The sequence below is a fragment of the Amblyomma americanum genome, chromosome 3, assembly GCF_052857255.1.
Source record: "Amblyomma americanum isolate KBUSLIRL-KWMA chromosome 3, ASM5285725v1, whole genome shotgun sequence".
In the NCBI taxonomy this organism is placed as follows: Eukaryota; Metazoa; Arthropoda; class Arachnida; order Ixodida; family Ixodidae; genus Amblyomma; species Amblyomma americanum.
In genome coordinates this window covers 194190874-194218749 of record NC_135499.1, presented here as the reverse complement: position 1 = coordinate 194218749, position 27876 = coordinate 194190874, and the positions used below count along the sequence as shown (strand labels likewise).

General features: G+C 45.1%; 2 protein-coding genes across 4 annotated transcripts in view; both read right to left on the bottom strand.

The window, feature by feature from the left end:
* Positions 1–27876, bottom strand: part of LOC144125770 (dnaJ homolog subfamily B member 6-like) — a 262555-nt gene that overhangs the window by 109956 nt on the left and 124723 nt on the right. The window lies entirely within an intron of this gene.
* The window catches only part of LOC144125768 (UBX domain-containing protein 7-like), a 33815-nt gene continuing 7768 nt past the window's right edge, over positions 1830–27876 (bottom strand). For both annotated transcript variants that reach the window (XM_077659448.1, XM_077659449.1), the window contains exons 5-12: positions 26683–26804; positions 24274–24420; positions 21864–21954; positions 17442–17495; positions 13809–13894; positions 11859–12144; positions 8842–8921; positions 1830–3664 (exon numbers count right to left, since the gene is read on the bottom strand). In XM_077659448.1, the coding sequence (XP_077515574.1) occupies positions 3500–3664; positions 8842–8921; positions 11859–12144; positions 13809–13894; positions 17442–17495; positions 21864–21954; positions 24274–24420; positions 26683–26804 (1031 nt within the window). In that variant the 3' untranslated portion in view covers positions 1830–3499. The remainder of the gene's footprint in view (positions 3665–8841; positions 8922–11858; positions 12145–13808; positions 13895–17441; positions 17496–21863; positions 21955–24273; positions 24421–26682; positions 26805–27876) is intronic.

Here is a 27876-nt window from a genome sequence, read left to right as displayed (position 1 = left end):
GGGTCCTCGGAGCGCAGTAGGGTCTCCCAAGCCTCCCAAGTGGTAAGGTGCTCTAGGCCCCGCGGGGGAGGATCAGCCGGGCAGAGGAAAATGATATGATCGAGAGTGGCTTTGGGGGTGGTGGCATAGGGTACAGGAGGGGTTTGTGTGGACTTGGTGATAGCGTGAGCGTATATAAGGGGAGGGTAAGGTGCGTGTTTGGAGCCGCCTCCAAAGTGTCTGGTGATAATTGTCGAGGGAGGGACGAGGTGGGGGGTACAGTCGATGCTCGGCTTTGCAGGCCTGCATCAGTTCACTGAAGGAATGCATGCGCTCCCGTGAGAACCCCAGATCGGAGGCCGCCGGTGCCCGGTTGAGAGAACCTCGGGCTAAAGCGTTGGCAGCCTCCTTTCCGGGATTCCCGGAGTGGGCAGGCACCCATATGAGCTCCATGTGGCGGGGCGGATGTGCGGCGAGGGAGTTCAATATGCGAAATGCAGGGACGTGAACTCTCCCGCGGGCGAAATTTAGTACGGCAGTTTTAGAGTCAGATAGTATATACCGGGCCTCAGTGCGCGTGATGGCTAGGGCAATAGCGGCCTCTTCAGCCTCCGCCGAAGTGGCAGTGAGGGATATGTGAAGGGTGGCAATCGGTTGTAGGGAGGGGTTCGTGATGGCTACAACCGCGTCTTCGCCTGTGCATGCGGCATCCACCCACACAGCACCCGGTTCCATGCCGTAGTGTTTGTGGAGCGCCCGTGCGCGAGCTCTGCGGCGGGGTTCGTGGTAGGTGGGTTGCATGTTTTTGGGGTTTCATTAAATGTGCCCCTGTGTGGGTACACCTGTCGCCTAGTCCATTCTTTCGGTCCGAGTGTTCTCCGGGGAGATCCGTGACAGAGTAAGCCTCCTCCGCCAGGTGTAGGAAGATCTTTTGTACATCGGCCGAGTTATCTGTAGTTAAAATTTGAATTTAATATTCTCGCCTCTCTCTTCTCCCGTCACTTTTGCGCAGAAATGTCGGCGCTCCTCCGCCGGCTGCCGACGCGCGCGGAGCTTCCGGCCGCGGCCATGGTAGCTGCGTGATGTCAGAAATGATAGCCCTCCGCTGCTGACGTAATGAGCGCTGCATGACGCGTTGCGTGCGGATTCAGGCGAAAGTTCGGCATCGCTGGTCGCCCCCAAGGCGTATAAGCGTGAATTTTTAAAATATATTGTAGATGATCGGCTCGCTTTTGAGGCCTTGCACACGGCATGAACACTCGGTGGCCTATGCTCCACATAATGCAAGCGTATTACAGCCAACGTCAAACACCCTTTCAGAGACCCTTTCAGGAATAATTGCTTTAAGCTGTTTAGAAGAAGTATGTTACAAGTTTTAAGCCAAATTAATGAGGTTCCAAAATGACTGCCGTAATTACTACTGTAACCGTGGCCAGCTAGCTATAAAACTTGCAGCAAAAAATGAAATTTACCCTCATGCCAACTAACCTGTCTTTCAGGCGACGTGTTGAGATAAAAAAAAAGGGAGAAAAAACTGCAACAAAATAGCTTGCATTATGTTCAAATGAACTCCCAAGATCAATTTTCTAGAAATACCTCATGATGTATAATTTTTCATTGCTGTAGATAATAATCTGCGACAGAGAACCTGCATTCACACTATGCAAGCAGCATGCAGTAATTGAAGTTGTCAGTTAGTACATACAAACGTGCAAATTGCCTGTGTTCATTTCAGCTAGGTGTCTGGTGGTAGCGGCGAAGTTTTTCTTCTCACAACTTCCTTCAACCCGACGACTGTTGGCACTTTCCAGTGATGCCATAGGAAACAAAAAGTGAGAGGACACAAGGAATGATTGTAATAAAAAAAAGAGGCATAGATTTAGTTGTATTCATGAACAAATCACAATAAAATGGTAGTTTTTGCCACAAAAAGGAAATACAGCATAGAAACACTGTGATCTGTATTCCATCACAGATACCTGTACACAGAAGACAAAAAGAACAAGTTGGCCTCAATGTTGCAGTTGCATGTGCCCTCGTTACACAAACAGTGCAAGCTCAAAAAAAAAAAATCAAATGGGAGAGTAATAAAAATGGGCTTGTATTCCAAACAGATGGAATGCACAGCATTGTAGCTCAGAAGCACTACCTCCTTGCTGCAAAGGCTACCTGCTTCATAAGCAGATGAGCAAAATGCAAGTAAGCTGCAATGCAAAATGTGGCCCAACGTTAAAAAAAAAACAAATGAACACATTGGCTTGCATACACCGACATTATAGAATCGCTTTCTGCTTTAATCTGGGCCTCAACAAGCACGTCAAGCTATAGCCAGTTATATTTGATTCTGCTCGCCCAGTGATGCTGAAACCCAAGCGGATGGTCTGTCAAATTGAGCGGTGTGCAACATTCTTTGAATACTGTGTACCAGATACTGAAATTTTGCTGCTGCCTGTTTAGAGACAGCATTCCTAGTTTTTGAAGAACCTATGAAAGCAAGCTCAAGATAAAATAGCTTGTAAATAGATTATAGAAGTGGACAATGGCAGTCTCATGAACGCTAAGTGAGAGACACGTTCTTACAGCTGTGTTATCAATGTATTTCCATGGTTTCACACTTGTGGCCCATAATGGATGCTGCTACCAGTTCAGAGAGGTCCTGTTAGTCACAGTTGCGTTGGAGGAACACAGAAAGAGTCTAGTGCCTTACTATGCGTTTTTCACATAGAAAAATGAAACAGCACTCACCAAACAAGAAATTATGTTGGCCACACAGCATAAAATGAAACCTTTATTTTGCAAAAGTGCTTCAAGTGACCAATTAGTTATTTGTACGGTTTCTCTAATTGAGCTGCTATCATGAAAAGAGCATCATGTAAGAGGAGTTGCAAAAACTTTTTCAAGCTTCTGCCGACACTGCTTGGCAAGTTGCCGGTATTATATAGTAGCGTCAGCAGAAGGCCGAATTCATCACGACACTTTTAAATGAGAGCTCAGCATTGAGAAGGTGGCACCTCCACATTAAACAAGGGTTTCAGACCAGTGAGTAGACACAGGCAAATTTAACGTAGTCTATGGTCAAACAGATAAGAAAGGTCCAGTCAGATATGCTCTTCCTTGAAGCCTTCTGCAGCTGCTGAGTCTTTTGCAAAGTAAGAACAGTGGGCAGGTTTTCCTTGCTTGGGAACAACACAAAAGGAGATAATTTCTTGCTGCACAGTAAGAGCCAAGACCTCAGTCTTGGCTACAAAGCATCAGTTACTGCCTGCTTGCAACCTCTGCACCAAGAGGCTTCGGATCTTACAATGTGGCCATGTGTCCATGAATGAGTGCTCTGGAGAAGCAACATTGCAACCTCATCAAAACACAGCCATTCGTTCCTTGCAGTTTCCTCCTTTTCCAGCATGTGTGTGGCAAAAAGTGGCGGCGGCAGTAACTGGTGGAAAGAGTTTCAGGACACTCCTGTTGGGATGACTGTAAGCAGTGGCAGCGGCCAGGCGGGTAGGCATGGCAGCAGCAGGGGTCATGAACTGCGCAGTTGGATGAACAGTGTCTCCTTAGGGAATAAGCCCACTTCGCGTAGCGTCAACGAATGGTCCAACTCGCTCAGGTTGCGTCTGGGGAAGTTGGTCACCAGCTCGTGGGTCTCCTCTCTGAATCCACTACATGATGCAAAGATGATGAGTGCCTGAGAAGCCAAGAGAGAAGTGCACATGAATGCAAGGTTAGCAGCGGCACCTTTCACAAGCTGACCTCCTGTCTCACATTTCAAAGCAGAACTACACTCAAAGTGATCCTTCAACCCACCTTCCTTAAATGTGCACGCCATTAAGGCCCCTAGTTTTCCACGATGGCGTAAAAAATTGCGGATTTCGGCAATTTTCGCAGAATCGTTTTTCATTAGCAGTCACACACTATTTTTGATCATACTATGTTTGTGCCTTTCAGACTAGGAATAATAGAATGATGGGAATGTGATTAGTTAAATCGTCTAAATTATCTTTAGATTCTGGTAACAACAAAGTTATACTGGTGCCTTGACACGCCTGCTCCCCAATCTGCTTAAGTAAGCTAGTGTGTCAAGAGCTGTGGTTCAGGCAGCAACACGCCTGCACGCTTCTATCGGAACAGTCAAGATACTGGCGCCTGTCTAAAGCAATATTACCGTAGCTGCAAAGATATAATGCATTTTTTTTTTGCTGAAACACCTGCTTCAGAAAGCATCTTACCTAAAATATGGAACCGAACTGTGAATATGGTGCGAATTTTTTTCTTTCACTGTCCTTCAAAATACCCACAGCGAGCTCACCCACTAGGCTCGTGAGCTGCGAGGAAAAGCCAACTTCTCAACAACTTTGGGCCATCGAGGCGAATAGCGCAGCTGCTTCTTGCAGAATACTGTAGGTTTTTGGTCTCACTTCGCAAAAATTTTCGTCGTAGAAAATTATGGGCCTTAGCACAATTAAGTTACATGTCAAAGTCACAGTACAGTTGTCCTCGCCTCGCAGCTGAAAAATATCAACTGCAGACCTCTCAGCTGCCAAGTAAAATGGGCCCACGTATCCCTTGAAACTGTCAGCCAAGGGTTAAGGTTGACATACACTGATAAAGTAGATGAATTCTGACTCCCAGCTAAAATATATCTGCTGAATAAAGATCACTAAATATACACAGTTAACAGAAGTGATGAAATGTTAACAATGACATTTAAAATAGGCACCTGATGCTTGCAACAAATAGAGGTAAAAAGCATTCATAATCTGCTACACGTGCTAGAAAGCCTTCTCTGCAGCACCTGAATGGTCTTACATGAGGGCGCAAGTGGATGACATTGTGCATCCACTTCTCAGCTGCCAAATTACCTTAAGGTAAAAAATGGTGTAATAAATGCCTTGGCACCGAAGTTCATTTTGCACTGGCACTATTACAAGAAAGCGTAGGGCATATGGATCTGTACTTCTAATACGATAAACACAGATGTACAACTCCACGGGGCTTGCTTCTAATGGCCGATCCACACGACGGACTGTTTGCCCGCGGATTGGATTGGATTGGATTGGAGCAAACTTTATTTGTGCCTGCAGTTGGGCGCTCGCACGCCCCGACGAGGGCCTACGTCGTCTACGAGGTTGCCGCTCCTCGGCGCGGGTCTCCGCTCGCCGTTGCCGGCTCGCTGGGTCCCTGCCTTTTGAGCGCCCCGAGGACCTGCTGGACGGCCCATAGCTGTTGGTCTTGGTCGTTGCTCTTCGCGGCTGCCTCCAGCCGCGGCGGGATTGTTCTTGATCTTGCTTCCTTTGGATTTCTGATGCAGTCCCACAAGATGTGCGTGTGATCTGCCATCTCCCTCCGGCAGACTCTACACGGATCAGTCGGGTAGGCCTCGGGGTACATGCGACGCACGCATCATCACGTGTTCGTGTGTCACCAAATCGAGAGGCGTGCTGTCGGCCCGCGGACTGGACAATTAAGGAAGTTCAAGTGCCTCTCCCCTCGTGGGAATTAGCGGCGGCCCGCGAAGATGTGCGCGCCAGCTCTGGCAACCACCACTCTTGCCAGTATTTCGGGTGCCGCATTTGGCTGAATGGCGTTGAGCTGGCGCGCTGTTTTGACAAGCTGTACTGCGTTCGCTACCGTGACAAAGCGATCGACTCGGCTAGCAGGACGACCCAGGCCATTGAGGAATTGGACAAAGGGCCGCACCTGCACCATTCAATCGCAGTCATGGGTCGGGATGAAAAACCAGTTTGACCAGCGTTGCCAAACACTTAAAAATAATCTGGCAACAGTGGTACACCCAGTGCGTCGTCTGCTCTTTTGGTCCGTCGCATCCGCTTGACGTCATTGGATCGCAGGCCAGTTTTTGGTGGCTCATGAACATGTGATGCGCGGGGCGCGGGCAAACGGACCGTCGTGTGAACCGGCCATAAGCTGTGTAGTGGGGCTCCTGTAGCATTTTGGAAGTCCAACCCGCTGGAGGGGGCAGCGCCAAACTTTACCGTCAGGATTCTGATCACTAAGGATGTGCATTACAAGCCACCCGGTGTGGCTCAGAAGAAAATCCCCTGGGCTCTAAACTTCTTACAAAGGGGTACATACAGATATAAGGATATGCTACTTGAACAGAAGTGAGCAAAAAGATATGACAGTTCAGTTTCCCGAACTCAACTTTTTTTTTAGCGCACAAAAATTTGCGCACGAGGTTGGTGGGATGAGAATAGAGACTTTTTACACAATAGTAGCAACCCATGCCTATTATCATATTAAGAAACAATTTATTCCCACAGCAAATATATTGAACAGCTTAATAAAATAAAATAACAGCTGCTTTCTGTGCTGAGTGAATGCATTGGCGATATGTTTTTTATTACAAAATGAGGCAACGATTTCAAGAATATGAAAAAATTGAAAATATATCTTTCTGTTCACTACTGTATGTGTGTGCGAGAAATGGGAAGCTTGCCACTAATTTTTAAAGATAAGCTTTTTGGGGTATAAAGCTCGCTTCCACAGTACAGCAGTGCCAACGTTAGCTAACATCAGAAAAAAAAAAAGTGAATCATGCCAAATAATGAGCCAGTTAACTAATTTCTGATAGTTAACTTTTAACTATTACAGTTAGGTATGTGGTTGCAACTGAAAATTTGTAGTGGGCTGTTAGTAACAGCCATATAACATTTGAAATTTCGAAAATGCAATTACCCTCGGTGCTGTGGCTCAACAAAATTTGGCCATCTCATGCTAAAAGATGTGCACTTTCAAAGAGCACGCGACATTGTCGAGCACAAAACAATGCCCCCAGTGTACGTCACTTCGTGGTGCATGTGCCGTGCGATCTTATGTCCCGCCTGCACTGCAGTGCTTGCAGCTTGCTGCTGCTCCAGCCCAGAGAAGAGAGAAGGTCTCGTGACATGTGCCACAGAGTGGTGTGCACTGAGGGCATTGTTTTTCGCCGACAAAAGATGAGCGCTTTTGCAACGTGTGCGTCCTTTGACAATTTGTTGAGCTCCAGCGCCCAGGGTAATCGCGTTTTCAAAATTCTAAAAACTGATATGGCTATCACTAACAGCCGTTACAAATCTCCAACTGCAACCAGGTGCCTAACTATAATAGTTAAAAAGTTAACTATCAGAACCAGCTCACTACGTAGCGTGATTCACCTTTTTTCTGATGTCAGGCAACACCAGCACTGCTATGCCATAGCAGTGATCTTAATATGTCAAAAAGCCTATTTTTAAAAATTAGTGGTGGGCTTCCCTGAAGCACCTGGTATATGAGAACTGGCTTCTGTGGAATACAGAACTGTAACTTTGCTTGGCACCAATTTTCCCGTCTTTTTAACAAAATTCTGACATCTAAGCCAGTACTAACCCTTCTCAGTCACTGCTTATTGTCCTCTCGTGTTTAAAGTGTAGCATGTGAATCTCACTATGAACAGGCTGTCGTCAGGATAAGCTGTTATTACATATGCCAGCTCAACGGTTTGCTTGCCAGAGAATTTGTTGCTGCTGGTAACATTGTGGAGGCACTTGAATACCGTAAAAACCGGACCATAGGTCGGACCGGAATATAGGTCAACCCCCCAACTAACCAATTCTAAAAATGAAAAAAATTTTTCCTTTTTCAATGAAAAAACTATCGACAGACACCCTTACCTTGAAACAAAGGTGACTCGACAGGTTGCACAATGGTGACAGTATTTATTTTCATTTAACTGCTGCTCGTATGTACACCCGACCAATTTTTTAACAGTACCGCGTGCCCATCGACCCGCGTGTTTGTTTCTGGCACAGAGAAGTACGGCGCCGTAGAGCAAAGCCCTTCCTCTTCATGAATCGCCGCACCCAGGAAGGCAAGCCCTTGAGTTGCGCCCTCGTGAGTCTAGAGGCACACGCGATCACTACCGTTTTCACACAGATGCATTCGGCAGTCACAGGCAGCGATCTTGCACGAAACGCGATCTTTCCTTCCAATTCTGGATACGCTGCGGTCCGCATCCCTACCGCTTTCACGCGGATGCATTCGGAAGTCACAGGCAGCGATCTTGCACGCACCGCAACCTTTCCTTCCAATTCTTGATATGCTGCGGTCCGCCCACGAAATGATATTTTCTTCTGGTTGCTGCAAGTTGTAATACGCAGCTTCGGCCTCCACCAGTACTGAATGCTCTTTTCGGATACTCCAAATTCGCGCTGTGCCGCCAGGTTGCCGTGAGCTTCCGCATACTCAATCGCGTTTTTCTTGAAGGCGACGGTGAATTGCCGACGGCTTCCGCTCATTTTGAAACAAAAAGTGAAAAAGCAGCCTCTAACCAAAATAGCTTTGCAACTACGGAAACGCAAAAAGGCGGCACTGCTGCTGATGGTGATGGTGATGGAGGGACGCTGTTGAGTTCAGACGCCCATTGTTGCAAGACTTCCGTAGTTTTTCCGCCAATGACCGGTATATAAGACAGAGGTCGACTTTTCACCATGGTTTTTTTGAAAAATTTTGACCTATATTCCGGTTTTTACAGTATGTATATCTATCTGGCAGCAAAAGTTCCTTCACCTTCATTCTGATCCTTGATAAACTAAAGCTGAGATTTAGACTTCCTTGCTTTCTTTGCTTTGGTTCACAACAGTGCCAAGTGCTTCATGGTTAAAACGGAAAGCTGGATAGACGTGTTCACGCTAGCCTACAATATACAATTTTAACAAGCAAAACATAATTAGGTCATAGTTTCTCTAAATGCCCATTGCCCGACCAGCTGCACAAATGCACAACACATTTCAATTCCAATGTAGTGGCGCAAAGTCTAGCAACCTCAGTTACCTACTCCTAAAGAAACACACAGTGCTGCTAGCACAAGAAGGTACTCCAACATACCTTGAGTTTTGATGTACATGGGAACGTCATCACTTTCCTTGACCCATCTGGGAATCTGATCATTAGTTCTGATTTTTCATCTGTAAATTTGAATACAAAAATGTGAGGAACAAATAAATGCATGCATTCCCACACATACATGGCATAAGTTTTCGGGACAGGAATCCATGATGAAATCTTAATTTCTGGCAGTCCAAGCATGCAGCCATAAACTGAAGCGGGTGCTCAGCACTTCCCTGTGCAACCTGCACAGTTGCACACCTTAATCAGGTAACATCTCCAGACGAAGAGGAAATTTAGCTTTCTCGTGGATTCCGCATTCTAAACACTTCAGTGGGCACCAGCACCACCGCACAAAGGAAAGCCATACATTGGTATGGCCTCTACGATTTGCAGCTGTGTACTGTTAGTCACAAATGCTAATGTATACTAACGCCTTATAGCACTCAAGCTGCCGCCAGGCAATGCACACGTTTTGGCAAAAGTAATGGTATGCAGCGTTTAATGTTCCAAAGTGGCACATAGGATATGAGGAACGCCGTAGTGGAGGGCTTCCTATTAATTTAGACCACCTGGGGCTTTTTACTGTGTGCTGACATTGCACAACACAGGGGTTTTTTTTCATTTCGCCTCCAATGAAATATGGGCTGCCGCAGGTGGGATTCGATCCCACGACCTTGTGATCAGCTGCAAAGTTGATATGTATTTCTCAGCTTAGTATAAGATATGCGAATCTCTACAGTTGGCATGAATAATCTGCGTTGATGAGTCTGCTTGAAGTCTGGGCATACCCTTACCTGCCAACCTGCCAATGTCAAAATTCGGGAGATAACGGGGGGAGGGGCCACAACAAGTGTATGTGTCCAAGGGTATTTAATTGTCTAAGTTATGAGTGTATTTGCCAGTCAGGACTTTGTTCACTCCAGAAATTTTCTGCAGTGCATTTTCCAAAGGCATTTTTAAATGTGGTGGCACTTCACCAGCAGAAGATTTGGATTTCCCCAGTAGTTGCTAATGTGCAACTTTTATTCCTGAGTCCCGTGTTGCACACTGAAACTATGCCAAGTGTCTAAAGATAATTCGCTCAGAAGATTTGCAGATCACCGCGTACCACTAACAGTGGACCACTTCTGAAAGACAGACTGTATCCGAGCATTCCTCTATACCGTCACTGATGATACACGCAGAAACATAGAGCGCCTGCGAGTGCCACCGTCCTCACTCTGTTTTCTAACCTGTGCGACAGAGCATTCCTCTATACCGTCACTGATGATACACGCAGAAACATAGAGCGCCTGCGAGTGCCACCGTCCTCACTCTGTTTTCTAACCTGTGCGACAGAACCGCACTTTTCGTCATTCCCAATATGATTCGAAGGTGGCTACTCGGGTTGCAGAATGCATGTTTGTGCTGTAACACTGACAGTTTCGAACAAGCTCATCTTAAGCAGCGCAGATGGTATTTGAGGCTACACACTGCATTGTTCCTTTTATCTAATGCTGACGGTTTTGGGTGCCATCATATCCTTCGAGTCCGACCCTCTTCACCTCCTGCCTGTCACTTTCTCGCAACAAACCCCCAACAATACTGAGGAAAATGGCGAACAGCCCGAAAAAGGGCCAGAAAAACTCATAGAAACATACTAAACTAAGAGGAAATTCAACATGCCACTCCCTGCACCATGACAGTAGCACCAGATACATTCTGTTCAGTTCGAAAAACCAAGTTTTCAGACATTGCTTATTTCGAAAGACCGGCCAGAAATTTGCAATAGCCCGGTAAAAAGCTGGTGGCTCCTCAGATAGATATGAGAATCCAAATTTTCAAAGTGCAAAAAATATTCTGGCGGTTGCAGCAGCTGCGGTTGCACTGGCTTTCGGCCAATAACCAACATGTGCTAGCGATTATGGTATAATTATGGTTTGCCAATATATCATCCAGTGAGTTTGTTTTTTATAAAAATATTCTGAGCACAAAGCCAGGGACAATATTTGGAAGAAACAAGGTCATGCTCGAACAGTTAGGGAGGCTTGGTCAAAGTTCAAGAGACTCCCGAGCAATTCGGGAGTCTCTTCCAATTCTAACACAGTTAATATTTTCCAAGGCTGTAGCCAGAGAGAGGGGGAGGCTAAAAATTAAAAAAAAAGGAAAAGCACAGGCGATCACATGATGTGATGTGATAAAACTGCGTTAGCAGTATTGGTTCATTTCATTTCTACAATGATCGCCATCCTGTTGCATCTCTGGAATTGTATCTCGCTGTTGCTTTTCCGCTCCAGTGCTTCGTGGGCTTGAGTGCAGGTGTCTGGAGGGTGGAAGTGAGTGAATGGGTGGTGGGTAGCACCTTCTGGAGGAAGGAGGTGGTTGGTTGGTGAAGGTTGTGTAAGGTGGAGGTGGGTTGGTTGGTAGAGAATGGCAGCATCTAGATGAAGGTAGGTGGCGGGCAGAAGTGGGTGGGTAGTGGGAGGAGCGTCTTGGAGGGGGCGGCCGTCACACAACAGATGAACAGATTTTGCTAAAATGAGGGTAGTATTGCTAATGCATTAAAAAAAGAAAAGAAAAGACAACATTTTAATGGGCCCATGTCCTTGCCAATTTGTCAGTTTTTCAAAACTTTAGCACATGCAGGCTATGTAAGCGAGAACAAGCACAGTGCAGCCACATAGCGAAGGATGGAAAGAAGTAGACACAACGCAGCTGCAACCACCTGTTGCACCTGTTCCGACACCGTTGCCTGGTTGTTCTGCTCCCAACCTTCCACAATATCCTAATTGTTTAGAAACTTCGTTGCCAATGTATGTCTTGTCAAGAATGCAGTAATAAAGGAACGCTTATGCTTTGAATCTCCCCGCCACTGTGGCAGTTAAAATAAAACAGTCCCCCCCTCCCGCACCTTCCTTCCAAATAAACACTTTTATGTCCTCCTAGTGGGCAAGCTCCACCAACAAAAACATTAAGAGAATGTCACCACACAACAAAAAATACAACACTTCTTCCGCCTTGCGTCTATTACACACCTGTTTCACTGCCTAGGAACCTCTTCCATTCTTCTCCGTCGCATCTTGCAGCACTGGTACCGGCCTTAGCTGTGCTGTCCCTAGCTGGTGGTGATGCATCCACCTGCATGCTGCTGTGGTTGCTGTTTGTATGCACTGGCCCAGCCTCTGTGTCTGAGTCAAAAGTCTCCAGGTCACTCTGATCATCATCTGAGGCTGAGTCACGAGTCTGGGCAGTGTTCTCACGCAGCGATGCTTCAATGGCCGCTCGCATCTGTGACTCTTCGTCTTCCTCTACTATGCTCTCCTAGGAAAAACAGAGTGTGCTGTCAAACACAACTTTCATGATAAATGCAGCTGTTGTTTCGGAACTACCATAATACATAAGCCACTTCAAAGCATACATTCACCCATCAGTTCAACCTTGTATCATGCAATGTGCAACATCTATCTAGTAGAGAACATGACATTCCTAGTCCTTATTCTTATAAGCACTGAAAGGGGAGAGGAGTTCAGTACTTAATTCAGTCTGCATCACTGCTGCAACTTTCATTCGCTTTTGCACTTGTGTTGCACTCAAATGCCATAACTAAATCCTTTTCCACATTTTTCTTTCCTTGGGCAGCTAGGAAATAGAATTTCCTTTCTCAATGCATTGCTCACCAACACTCTTACACAAATAGTTGTAAGCCTTCTTTCACAGTTAATGCAACAAACTTTTTTGTTATTTAGTCAACCTCATCACCTAAGGGATCCCTTCGATAGTAATTACAAAAATTTTGCCAGCTAAACACAAATGAATGCCTCTGAAGCATGCTGTAGTGAAGGGCTTTCGCATTTTGCTCCCAATGAAATGTGGCTACCAAAACCGGGAATTGAACCTGCGTCGTCAGCTCTGTAGCTGAACGCAATAGCCACTGAGCCACCACGGTAGGTCTTAGGGAAATGATTTGGTATCAATATTTCTATACGCTGCATTTCTGCTTTCAGCAGCTAGGATTACTAATTTACTATATCCCTCACCTCATGAAAATCAGCTATAACATCTTAATCAGCCAAGTTCCTACAAAAGTAAATGCAGAATTTTTTTTTTACTCCTGAAAATCTGAGGGAAATGGCTTAATGCTCAGGGCACACACAATCGTTTTTATCTGCTGCAGGGTGTACTGAATTGTGCAACGTTACATTGTTGGAAGCGATATTTTAATATACGCCTTGAACAATGCAGATTTTTTTAGACCATAACAACACAAGAGAACTACAAGCTGAAAACTGAAGACCACACTCAAGTGAAATTACTTGTCCTGTCAAAAAGCTCTTCTTACTCCTTCCTGTCGCTAGTGCTTTCTAGGGTATAAAGACATGTCAAAAATAATCTCTTCATGAAACAACCACTTTTGTCCCTAGTGTGTGCACAGACTCAGGATCATTATTATTACTGCTTAATGTAATTACTTAGAGTACATTTGAAACTAGACCCCAAATATAAGTAATTTATAGGTCACCTTTGGTTAAGAAACAGCATAAAAACTAGACAACCAATGTTTGCTTAGAAGCAACTCTTCCTTTGATGTCTGGTACCTGGTTATGCATTGTCAACTAATTAACAGTCTATATGTTGACTAAGGCTTTGGAGCAGTAAATATCTGGCCACATCAGGCCCTAATAAAAAGCAGAGCCTTAATAAATCAATTAGAGTGCTACTTTCTGCTGTATACAACCTCCCAAAGCTTCACAAGTGAACCCTGCAGCAGACACCAAATTTCAGCACTGTTCTCTCCCTGATATATGACCACTATGGACTGTTAGCAGCCTTGTTTGCAGCAGCTAGTTCACAGCTGTGCCACATTTGTTGAGGCTGAAGAACATAAGAGTATTAGTAGATTGCAATAGTCCCGAACAGACCGGCCGGCATTGTTGCTGCTGCTCTGTGCAAGACCTTTATTTACCAGAAGTGTGCAGCATACGCACTTTTTTGGCCGCAGCTTTAGTTTTCTTTCCTGGCAGACTGACAGCAGAACCATCAGGTGTGGGATGCTCTGTCAGGAACTCTGTGACTGCAAGGAAGCGACAACACATTCCCAGTTGGAGAATCAAGTCAGGGTTATACGTGAGGCTACACACACTGCTGCTCCAAAAGCAAGTGTCCTTTCACGATAACCAGATGTCAACATTAACACTGCGGGAAAGCACGAAAACATCAATCAATGCAGGCCTGTTTTATTTATCAACTTAACTGCATCGGCACCAGCACAATTCTTGTCAGTTATAAGAAAATGCTGAACTGTCTGGCTTGCTGTGCAGACAACTGCTAAGTGCACGCAGGGTGGAGTAAAAAACAGCCTATTTTCTGAACGAAGGCAATCAGGTACAGTTAAGCCCCACCACGACAAACACCGCTGGAACAAAATTTCCGCAAAAGTCAAGTGTTTCCAATTCCCTGCCAGCTAAGCCAACAAGGTGATGCAATTAATTTCCATCCTGGGTGCGGTTTCGTGAAGTATTTGTGAAGTACAAGTGACCTAGATGGAAACATAAGGCCGCCAATTCGTTTATTTTCACGGGTCCAAAGGCGCCTACAGAGTTTAACACTCCTTTCAAAAATGGCTGCTGAAGTCTGTACGCATATCAAATGGTGCCGCTGACATCTCCATTGATCAGCACATGGTGATCACCATGTGCACTATGTGTCAACCTGCGTTTGAGTCATTGCCGCACATTCTCCACTGTGCAAACTTTAGTAGTAATTACGGTTCAAGAAATTAGCCAGAGTCGTCTATCCTTCCTAATAACCAAAGGAAGTAGCGAAGTGAGTTTGGGCTAGGCTATGTTAAGGCTGTGAATGAATGAAAACGGCGTAGCTTTTTGAAGTGCAGTAACTAATGTTTTGGTTCCTTTCATTAGTCAAGTGTTAACAATAGTGCACCTCGAGCCTCAAGGCTCAGCTCAGTGCCGCAAAGCCTAATTAATATGAAAATGAATGCAAACAGAGCATTTGTCTTGGGTATGCTGGCTGCTCAGACACCTTATCTTTTTCCCCATCTCAATTCCTCATATCGGCCCTCCTTACACTGCCAGGAGTACAACGGCAACTGCACACTTTTTTTTCCTGAGTGCATTTGCAGCGGAACCCCGTTCATGCAACAACCCACATTTTAGGATGAAATGGTGCGAGCCCAGCAAATACCCCACAGGAAAAATGCATCAAGAGCCTCAATTATACAATGAAAAATGACGTACGCCCAACATCATACGATTCATAGATCCCTGGAAGTCCTCAGACCACTCCTGGCACACTGGTACAGCGGTTAAGCAGTGTGCCAGTGCCCTGGGATTGGATGCAGCCACCAGAGACTTGTGTGATCCAGGTTGTTCCAAGCGACCTTGTGTGACCGATCATTAATTTAACCACCACCTGCCAGTGCCCTGGGATGGCAGGTGCTGCCCCCAGTGGGACTTAAGTGATCCAGGGCAACCTCGCACGACCAATTATTAATTTAACCGCCACATGCCGGGTTGCATGAGGACGCCACTTTCATGGGTACCATCGAGCATGCACACGTAACACGCACACACACATGCTGAGGGGTTTTCACTAAATGGGGCAGGTAAGGCCCTCGATGTGAGCATTCTGTAATGTGGCAGCAGTAGGCACCTATGAAAGCCATGCTGATGCATTACACAGGCGCAAAGCTGCTGCAAGTGAGTGGTCTACTATAGAGCCTGATGCTAATCAACTTGCTGCCAAGTGAAATTCAATGGGTGTCTTCAGTGGCCACTGGGGTTAGATGCACCCAGTGAACCACAGTTGACTGACTGATTTTCATAATGAAGGACAAAAGAACTGGAGCAGCCAGTGAAGCAGGCTCTTGAGAAGACCATGCATTGTTGGCATTATGCCTCTATGGTACATCACTGCAGCCTCCCCGTCCACACAATGCTGATGCTGCATGGAGCACTGGCTGTGCTTACGTGGATTTCCATCAACTGCGTAGAGCTCTGCACATGAAAAATTTTGGCCACACGGAACACAAGCAACAAGATTAGATCATTGCTGATAACGTTGTGCAACACATGCTGAAATGGTGACAGATACATACAGTAATCTATAATTAAAACTGTTAATATGAGAAATTTCTGAGGTCCTGTAATTTCTAATGTAAATTTTACCGGACAATTTGAACCAACGGCCTGCACCAGCCTCGTTAGTTCAAAGATCTGGGGTGTTATGCGGGAATGCCCTATCCAGACTTCTCCGCCAACTGGTTCAGCAAAAATCCTTTGAAGCCTCGGAGCGATGCCAATGTTTGATATGAGAAGCACAAAAAACAATCTATGGTATGCCTTGTGGACCGCTGAAGCGCGTGCCTGCAGAGGAGAAGATGTGTTTCATTGCAAGATAAGGGTTTCAATGTAATGTGTTCTGGGTGCTTTGTCAAGGCATGACCGGACTGGAAGCAGTAGTGTATGTGCTCATCGCTCCTCTCCAGTGAGCGTCTGGCGATGGCTGAGTGTGCGCAATGCTGGCCTGCACAGTTTCTTTGTGTGGTGTGCTGTGGTAAGAGGGTTATGCTACAGGCACCTCTGATGACTTTAGGTACTGTAACTGCTGCATATAAATCTACGTTCCTTTAGAAAAACAACAACCTGAAATTGGGGGATCGACTCATATGTACAGGGTCAAAGGTAGTTTCGGATGAGCTGCAGGCAGTATGTGTTCTCTGCCACTGCCGTTCCTGGCAGTACACTAGGCCCCACACGTTAAAAAAAAATAACCCCGTGTGCTAAAGAAAATTCGATCACGTGCTGTTTACCCAGCTTGCTTGCACTGACAGTCACTCCCTCAGAAGAGTGCTTGGTAACATGAGAGCAAACTTCCTGCAGGGCTTGCATCATGCCGGAATCCGAAACTACAGGAACGTTTGCAGTTGGTTTTGCCAGTAGTCAATCAGGCCACACGTGAATAAAGATGAGAGGATGCAGTGCCGTTTATGTCATTTTTGATCTCCACTGGCTTCTGGCCGCTGTCATTGTGATCGCATTGTTACGAGTTTATAGCTTTGGATTATGAGCAATGATGCCATCTCGCGGGAAACTACAAAACAGAGTGCGGCACTGAGGTAAAGTGAACGCAGAGGATGGGAAAGTAGGGTGTAAGCGTCGAATTACATTTGGAGTCAACTTTTTTTTTTGGCCAGCAAGGGCTACGAATTAGGGGGTTGTCTTATATTCTCAGTAAACTCTTACTTGGCAATTTACACTAATAGCAAAGTTTGCTAAATAAAGGTAGCATGTTCCTGCAAAAAAATTTTGCCCGCCCCATTTTTTTTTTCTGTTCTCGGCTAATTCGAAAACCTGGCAAATTAAAATATTTTTCATGGCTCCAATGAATTTGAATTACAAGATTTTACTGTATTTTAATTATGCCAGTTAGTTACTGTTGCTTATCATTGTGCTCATAAAAACAGGGCAGACAAGAGGACACAAAATGGAGAACAACACAGCATTCTCTTGTTTGTTTTTGCCACCTTACACCTCACCACTGAGCTGTCTTTCTAAACATGATCTCTCACTGACCAGGAAAACTATTGTTGCTTGCCATACCTGCATCACAAAACTTCACAGCATCCACCTGATTCCAGGAAAGCACCTTCTCACCTGAAGGGAAAACAAAATGGGCAATTTCAGAATAGATTCGGGTAGACTGTCATGCTTATCACACAATGTGCCAATAAACCTATCCCACCACGAGTGCTGCCACACCACCACTGTCGTGGAGAATGCTGGTAGCTGTAGTTATTAGCACATGTCAAATAGTAATAGAAACGCTTATCAGCACTTCAGATTACCCAAGAGGTGGCGTGCGGGACTAGTTAGCAAGGCTGCTACTTTATCGCCGAGCAGGGAATGGCAACCATGGGTTGAAATGCAGACTTCAAAGCGATGAATTGTTTACTAACCAACAAGGATACATTCATAATTATAAGGATCTTTTTGATAAACTTTTGGATTTCAACTGAATAAACTGAGCATGAGAATACAGTTTTCACTCCTGCAAATTAATGCTCTTAAAATTTAATACATTTAATACAAGATCTGCAAGCATCATGGCTGCCACATAGAAAATGCGCATACATAGTGAGATTGGTGGGATAGGTCTACTGCACAGCCTAGCAGACTTTTCACATCATTTTTTTTTTTGTCGAGTACCACCAACTGTATGTGAAGAGAAAATAAAAATTGGCGGTGGTTCAGCTCTGGTTAAACCTGGAGTGACGCGATAGCTACAGCTGGCCGAGTGGAACTTGGTCACGTGACCAACCACGTGACGAACCATGTGATCAGCCACGGCGCCACGCCGCTGGCAGCTGCTCCGCACCACGTGACGAACCACGCGACAGTGTGGTGGCGCCGCCACAGGGTTGTGCGCCACCACGCTGAAGGCTCGAAATGCTACCGTAATGTAGCTATCGCTACAAAAATAATACCTCTTCTTTTAAAGTGATGATAATGCACAAGAGCAGGCCACATAACTGTGGGAGTGCAAACGAAAATGGGGACAGTTTATGAAAAGATATGAATGTGCCAATCTGAAACAGGGACATATCCACACACGAGTGCTTTGGAAGTGTTTGCACCAGCTACATTTCAATCCACACTGATGTAGAGATAATTTGAGAGCGAAAGCAGGCAACAGAAAAAACAAACAAACAAACACAATGGCTGACTTGGGTCTGTGTGTTCTTCAAATTGGCTGCCAACTAGCAGCCCATTCTTAAGTGTTGTTCTGTAGTCATCGGCCAAACACTAACAGCAGACGCTAATTTAGGCTAGATCAGACATGGCAAAATATGCACGCTTTTATAGGGTTTAACATCCAAAAGCGACTCAGGCTACGAGGGTAGTAGTAATGGAGGGCTCTGGATAATTTCGACCATTAGGAGTTCTTCAATGTGTATTGACATCGCACAGTACAGTAGTGAGCAGCCTTGTCTAGAGCGTGCCGAATGGTGCTCTGCAAAGCAAGTCAGCGCTATCCAACGTTACGCTCTGGGTTTGAGTTAAGCGTCTCGTGCACATGCACAGCAAAAACACGAGGGATGCCCGCTCATTGTTTCCTTGACCAACACCCGCCTTGCGAGTTCGTTTCGGGCCGCCAGGGCCACGCTGCCTGCATTTGTGACGCTGTGACGGTTGCCAGGGCGCCACCATTCCGCCGTATCTCACGAGTGTAACAAGACGGCCAGGCAAGCAAGCGCGAGTGATAGCAGATGATCGTGCATTTCTGCAAACAAGTTCCTAGATCTGTACGGATGCAAATGCGATATCCGTTGTAGCTGATAGCACAGCGCAAAGACACGCCATCAAACAATACTCCTGAAACGCATGGTGCGTGGTGGTAAAGCGCTAACCAGATATGGAGAAGATGAAAACAGACACCAAACAGCCAACTAGGCCCAATTCTCGCACTCTTAGCCTGGTGTGTGTTTGAAGCGCGCAATCACCCGATATCACTTGCACTTGCTTTTGAAAAGCGCGATAACCCGCTATCACTGCATGCATAGCCGCTTCATGATTCACGCGAAACACTTTACACATCATTCAGTGCGGCCCTGACAGCGTGAAGCGCAAGCACTGAACAGAAATGAGGCCGAGAGGCGACGAGGAGGCACCTCTTTATTTTGGCCGCGCATGTGCATGGGATGCACAACTCAAACCCAGAGCGCAACGTTAGATGGCGCTGACTTGCTCCACAGAGCACCGTTGGCGCACTCTAGACAGGGCTGCTCACTACTGTACACAGGCCTCTAGCATTTCACCTCCAGCAAAACGCGACCGCTGTGGTCAGGATCGAACCCGTGCCCTATTATAATTGGGAATATTGTCACGCAGTGGTGACTGCAACCCGGAGAGCAATAAGACAGCAAAAATGGCGTCTAAAGGAACTGAGTGAAAAAAAGGAGCAGGCGTAGTCTTTCTGGAGTGCCGCAAATCAGTTGTTCCAAAAACACAGTTCCATGGATGGCTTTCTTGCGCTCTATATTACCCAACATGATGCAGGAACACAAAAAAATTTTCAAGCGCTTTTGCTGCCTTGTATACCTTAGTCAAAAGTTTATGGAACGTAAAAGTATTACACAAAATACTTAATTTGACCTCCATCTTTGCACACAGACTGAAACAGACACATGCAACTTAATTCTGAGTGTGTGAATTACATATTGCAACATTACATCTCAAGCAATGCACTCTGGTTGCAGTAAAATTAAATTTTGCCCATCCAGAACGCATTTTATAAGCTTTTATAAGCAATCAGAATATTGTGGAGCATGCTTTGGCATTCGAACTCTTCCCTCACGTTGCGCAGAGGAAATAAGACGTTTGCTGCTGCATTCACGTGAAAGAACATAAATGGCATTTAAGCAAAAATGAGAAAAGTCAGCAATTCTTTGTTGTACGCAGCTTTCGTGTGAAGACTCAAAACGACAATTCTGAATGGAAACGAAAAAAACTCACATGATGGTTGCCACTGGTCAAAGCAAGATTCAGCGACAGGTGTAAAGGTATTTATACTTTACAATATGTTTTGGTAGAGATTACGAGAGCGACGTCACATCTACATAGTTCTAGGGTGCCCTTTTTAGTTTTCCAAACAATCGTTTTTTGCGCAGGTCTCCTCTCCAGTCTCCAGTCCATGCACAGACTGTCCTAAATATCCTGTGATGGGTCTTTGTCTGCCTGAGCAGCTGACCGTGGAAGGGAAGCAGCAGCGAAAAGGGAGGGCACACGGAAATTTGGGCACGCATGTACAGTTCTGTGCCGTTTTTGCAGCAGCCGCTTGAACCTTACTTATACAATAACTGTATACTAGGACCTAGAAATTGCGTTTTTAAGCTGCAGGCAATAAGGCAAACGCAGATGACAGGGACATGCCTTACAGCCAACCCGCGCAACTGTATGGTGTACAGCGTTGCCCACGCGACATAGTTTTGCTTTCGCATCTTTGGCCGTTCAGGCTAACACCGTGGCGACGATGGAACTGCACCAACAGCCGCCCGGCGTCCGGTGGAACATGCCGGAAGCCACCGATGGGAGTTTAGATCCCACTCTGGGTCTGCTGTCACCGTTCCGCACATGCTAAACATCAGTTGACAAACAGCCGGCATAAGGTAAAGCACCATTGCAAAGTGGCATTCGCGATGAAGCATGTGAGAACGCTGCCACAGTTGCGACGTAATAGGCAAGTTGGTATTGCATGGGTGTCTACGAGAGCCTGGAAGAGACTGACTCACAAAAATGCAGCAGCTGGGAAAACACAGCATCCGGAAATGTAACAGTGGGGTTCTACTGCAATTCCTTCTGGGGAACAGGCTGAAAAGGCGCAGGAGTACTCTCTGGGCATCAACAATGATGTTTCTAACCTCAAGCGATGCGTGCACATTAAAATGTTTGCAGAGTTAGTTTCGAAAGCACCATCGTTTGGCGTAGTGTAGGCATGCTATGTTTTTACCTATGCCCCACATTGCTGCCGACCGCAGCACAACTTTCATTTATACAAACATGACGCTTGTCTCTATAGCCAGCCTAGTGAGTTCAGTCGATCAAGGTTAACTGCCACAACACCTTCGTTACATGGAGTTCACGAATAAACACGTTTCAATGGGGGTGGCATCAAGGAACTAAGAAATTGCTTAATATCGAGGAATTCACTACACAGAAGTTCACTACATCATGGTTTAACAGTACTCATGTAAGTATCCAATGCTGCTAAATTTTTGTTAGGCAACGTATGCGAGAAGTTCGACTGCCCCAGTGTGCTCCCTATTATTCTGGCTACAACTGTATGTACACACATGCTTAAATTTACTCATTTATTCTCATATGCACTATTCACATGAAAGGCACTGTAGATAATGGTTAACGACAATATTTTAACACATGGCTTGAGGTCATAAGGTGGCACAAATCGCGAATGCTTCTAAGCAGAGCCATACTACATTACTAATAGAGATTGAAGTCGCTCACCAGTCCTGGGGTCCAGGATAGCCACATAGGGATAGTCGACAACTTTATAAAACAGCACATACCGCTGACCTTCCTCGCTGTCTTGGTAGACCTAAACAGTTAAAAAATAAAATAAATAAAACAATGAAAGAATATGTTCATTTGTCCTTACTATATACAACTTCAAGCATTCATCAGCAATGCTCTTAAAATTCCTTTGAATACCTAAAGCTATGGCAATAAACTGGCAACTATCAACACAGTTACTCTGCAAACTGCAATGATAAATAACATTTGTGCTATAAAGAACCAATTAAAATTAATTCTCACCTTTGGCATTGAGTACTTTTACCGCTATTTTTTTCATATGTTGAGCTAACAGGGCGAGTATGCAACTTTAACTGGCATTTTTTTTTATGAAACAGTTTTTTCCGTTGAGCAGACAAGGAAAGGGAAAAGAGGTGCTCATTACGACACATTGTCATCGACAAATGGTTGAAACGGTTGAGAAACAGGTTTACTCAGACGTGCTGGGACGTGCCAGACAGCAGGGAGCTCTAGCGAGGAAAACGACAAAGCACTAGCCCCTAGAATGTCAAAGGCGTGCCAACACACCAGGTAAAACTGTCCGGCTGCAGTACGACGCCACTGGAGGGTTCGTACTGTGGCAATATACATGACAGAAGCCAACAGTCACCTAAGCCAAGGTGCATAGGTGATGTTTTGGTTTATTTTTTTAATTCATGGTGTGCATCATCGGGAGATTAATAGGTAATTATTTGAAAGATAATTGATTAGAAAGTAGAAAAAAAAAACAAGCACATGCTACCAGGGGGATCCGAAACCACGATCTCCGAATTTCGCATCTGGTGCTCTACCAACCAAAGCTACAGCGAGAGCTGTAGATAGTAAACTTTAGATAGTACTTCGGGAACATTTCACCTTCCACAGACAACTGTTTATTTTTTTTTGTTTATAGTGAAGTTTTTTTACAAGAAACAGTGATATTAAAAAGCGTCTGGCCGTGGCGACATACTTCCCACAGAATGATGACATCGCGGTATGCACGAAGTCAAGGATCGCGACGCCAATGTCCAGAGGCAAACGGATAATGACGACAATTAAACGGCGCCTTTTGAAATGACTTCACCACTAAGCTCAAAAGCGCGAGGAGAAGCCAACTTTCCGAAGGCCTGGAGGCTGTGAGGCAAACCCGCAGTGTGCACGGAGAAAAAAAAAAAAGTGAAGCTGGCTATAAACAAAGAAGGCAGTGCAGTTCGCTGAGAAAGGAAAGGTAGTAAAAATACAGTGATGAGTAGAGGGCTCCGCATGTACATAATATAGCCAGTAAGGCGGGAAGAGCTCTGAGCTTTTTGCAAACGATCTTAAAGAATGTTTCTATGGAAGTAAGGCAGGCTGCGTATCATGTATATGTACGGCTGATATTAGAGTATGACTGCCCTGTGTGGGACCCGTTCCATCGTGTGCATGTTAACGCAATTGAGCATATACAATCTGTTGCTGCACGATTTGTTTATCGGGAAGTTTGATCAATTTCTCAGCGCTACCAATATATAAAACGTGAATTCTGCTGGTACCTTTTAAACGAACGACGCAAAAATTGAAGACATAAATTGATCTTTACCATTTTTCACAATCAAACAGAAATCACTGCTTCAAATTACTTACAGCAACCGCAATATGTTTCTTCTCGAAATGACCATAAGTTGAAGATTCGTCCAGACCAATGCCGCCCATAAACGATTGGAACGTATTACCAGAAGATGTAGTTTGCTGCAGAACTGTGAAATTGTTTTATGATGTTTTGTGCCCTCCGCTGTAATGCCTTAGTGGCGCTGCGAGTATTGTACGAATAAAGAATAAAGAAGGGAAAAAAAGGGCCAATGTTCGCAGCATGGCAGCGGCGGCACTGCGTGGGCGATTTTGTCACGTTTGACTGTGTTTCGCGCGCTTTTTAACTATTATATCTTAAATGACGCTAAGGCTGAGAAAGACGACGCCATGCTCATGCAAAGCTTTGGTGTGCACATGGAATCAAACTGGCTTTATATTCGTAGCCATGTTTTATTTGTGCAACTGCTATACTTCTGTACAAGATGTAAACAAATAAAATGTGATGACTGAAAATAAATAATTATCATATAAAGGGTCTATAAGAGCAGGATGGAAGGTATTTCTGAGCATTTCTTTTATAAAAACGCTATGTATTTAGTAAGTAGCCAGAGAGCATCCTCAGAGCCATGCTATATAGTAAAGATTGTCGGTCCGAGTGAGTTTACTATAGAGGGGTTCTACTGTAGCACGACACATGCATGGCAAGCCTGTGAATTTCACAACCCTTTTGCGTAGATGAACACAGGTTAACAGACGGTTTCAAGTAAAAACGAGGTGGCTTCACGAAGCAGAATACCTGCCAAAAAACAAAATGTTCGGAGATGATGCTCTTGATCGTGGAGTTGCTCCAAACATCCCGATTTAGCACCTGGCAGGAAAACTCTTGCACATTCTGCACGTTCACCATCAGCCAGCGGTTCTTTGTCCTGCCGATTTCTCGAGCCTACAAAGTACAGAGAAACGCTCAATAAATACCAGAAAGAAACAAAAGAAAACAATAAAGTGATGGCAAGAAAAGATGGGCTGCTTCAGCCTCAACATTGTGGTGATAAAACTAATCACGTTCACCTCACATTAGCAGACAATCCTTGGGACACAGTTTTTTATCCGAAATACTATTAGAAGCTTAAATCACAATTTAAAATGAAAGACGGCCCAATATTTTCATCTGCTGCATAAACAAGGCATGCATTAACGCAACTTAAATTTCATATGCTTGTTTATAATTTCCACTCTTACTGACTGAGCTTTTTGATGACTGAATGCCTAAATGCATTTAGCGCTCTTTCATGCCCTTCAATTAGCTAGCTGCTCTTGGCTCTGGAAGCCTTGTCTTCATGGTACTGATATGAAGATGAAAAATTCACAAAAATATTAAATATATTGTCAGAAAGTAGTTTTTTTTTAAATCTAGAATTATGCGTTACTATATCAGAAAAAAGGATTCAAAGTTACAGAACTCCTCATGCTAAACTTTCTGATCAGTAAATAAATATATATATATAAACTGCTCGAACGATGCTCTTTGAGGTATTTCACAGTGCAATGCCAAGATCGACCCCCGAGCCGTCTTGGAGAAAACTCAATCCACTACTCTGCTGGTGGCACAGAATCATTCAGAACATGTCGTCCGGTACCTTCAGAGAGGCTCGTAAAGCAGCGAATCTGCTTGGCAATGGCGAAAATTAAAGTTACAGACAGGCACCTGTAGACAGTCTGGGCTGGGTGGAGCAGACATTTCTTTCTGAACCAAAATCAATGGAAGCCATGTTTCCACACAAAGCTCGCACTTGCATCTACAAGTCAAGTGTTGATGATATGGAATTGCGAGAACCCCGCCGTTGTAAGGTCAGTGCAAGGCAAGGATGCCAACTTGGATGCCATGCTCAGCACGATTACTCTGCGTTGACAGGTTTTGCGCGAACTTTAAAAATACAGTGAAAGCTCGTTAATTCACAACTCGTTAATTCGAAATTTTGGATAATTCGAAATAGTCATCGTGGTCCGGTCCGCAGTGCATAGAAGTGTATGCGCGTAACAGCTCGTTAATTCACTCAAAAATTGGTGCCGCCACCCATAATTCGAACTGCGCGCCGCCAAGCGCCGCTGTTGAAAACCATCGTTGGAAGCTTTCACGGCAGAACGATAGATGGCACAACCATCGGGGCGCCGCTAGGGTTCTGGAACAAGTACTAACTAGTCTTTCCTGCCGCGACTGCTTCGAGGAACGACGTTTTAGTGTTTTAGCCCTCATTTTGCACGCCGCTTGCTGTGAGCTTGTGTCCGCGAGATGTGTTCGCGTGGGAAATATTGCGCCAAGACGGTGAAGGAGAAAGTGGCAATTTTACGCGAGGTGCCGGAAGTATGGAAGAAAGTGGCGACGATGGGAGTCCAGAGCCTCTGCCTGCGGCTGTGCGTGCTGTGCTGCAGGACATTAGTTTTGATGATTACGTTGAAGTAGACAGCGATGCAGCAGTGTGTGATGCCCGAAGTGATGAGGACATTGTCGCTGAAATTGTTGGGGAGCAATCTGTCCCAGAAGAGGCAGAAGACGAGGATGACAACGAGGAACAAAGAGCCCGTGCGTCCGTCCGCGGCAGAAGTTATGGGAGCCCTGAATGTCGCGTGCCTTTTCTTCAGCTTTGAAGAGGGGGAAGAAGACTGCCTGCGTCACATTCGCGCGCTAGAAGACCGAGTGACTACGGTAGGCCTCAGAGAGAAGAAGCAGAAGATGATAACAGATTGTTTTGCTAAATAAATGTTTTTCGTGCCCTCCGGGCATCAAACGCGTCCATTTTTGCTCGCTTTCATTAGTTCGAATTTTGGTTAATTCGAACTGGCCTGGTGGCCCCGTGGAATTCGAATTAACGAGCTTTTACTGTACTCCCAAATATGGCTGAGAAGAAGAAAAAATAAATACATAATGAATAGCACTGCTTGTCCAGAAGAGGCCTAAATTGCGCAGAATGGACCATTTCGTGCCATTGTTCAACTGAAGGATTTAGACAGGTGTGGTAACGAAAGTGTTAACTAGTAATGAGAACAGTGTGTGAATAGTGGAAGCCTGAATGGTTGCAAGCTAAATGCATGCGTTGCTCTGTGATTTGATAATCAGTAAATGCAGCAGAAAAATTAGCACAGGCACACAAGGACACATCAGCTTCTGACGCACACAAAGAGCAATCCACTGGGCAACAGTGCTTACAGATTCAAAGGAGCCTCTGTGCATGAGATCCAGTGGTGGCCTGAAAAGGTCCTCTAGCGTTTTCCGCTTTTTGTATGACGGGCTGTCTGCATCACCAGGAAACATCTTCTCTTCCTGCAACCCTGCCACACAGACAAGCACAAGGAACACAACATAAGATGAAACCTCTCATTACAATGAAGTTGATTAAATTAAATTGCTGCTTCCTTGGAGTATTGTCCTGGTCCTCATTGTAATGCTTATGTTTAAGACCAGATTATTTGAGGCTGAAAAAGGCATGGGGCAGGAAAGCACCGCTTTCGCATGTGTCCTCATTGTAATGCTTATGTTTAAGACCAGATTATTTGAGGCTGAAAAAGGCATGGGGCAGGAAAGCACCCCTTTCGCATGTGTCTGTATAATTTAAATTTGGCGCGTGAAGGCTGAGGGCTAGAGAAGGGCAGACAGCTTTGAACATGAAAGGATGAAAGAATGGGACTGAGGTGTTGATGAAGGCAAGAAATGTGTCTGGCAAAGCGAGCTTAAATAATAGAAAATAGAGGAGAGGCTTACTGTCCTTTTGGCCGGCCACTGCTTATGCCCATTGAAAAGTTGCGCCAATAACATGGCACTTGCCCTCAAGGAACACAAGAATGTAAAAGTGGACGAAGCGAAGTCCCAGCAAACGCAACCTTATGATCTGTAGTCCCGCACTTGAAGAAACACTAAAGGCACTTGTAAAAACTGTGCACAACATCAACTTCATTTCTCCCTGTACCTAAATAAATATTACTGTCTGCAACAGCATGCATCCACTTTCTTAAGCATTAACCTACACACTGTCAGATTGTATTCTCTGTGTGGCTATGGTTATCTTAAAGCATGCGCCGAAAGACGCGGTTTGCAGAATTCACTAAGACAACTCAAATAAAAAAAAGTGAAACAAAATAAAAATGAATGCTTTCCAACTTGTATTGGGCAATATTCAAACAGCAGCAAGCCAAAGTGCCTTAAGTATCATAGTCTCAAGCCTTTACCATGCGATTCTTTACATGCTGCTGATTTTAAATATAAAAGTTGGTGAGAGACTTTTCAGACGCTGAAGTTTCGGACGCGTTGCATCTGATGCCGCAATTTCCCCAACCTCATTCACACGACATATGATCATGTGACTGCATCGCGCACGTGTGATAGCGTGTTCGTACCACTGCCGGA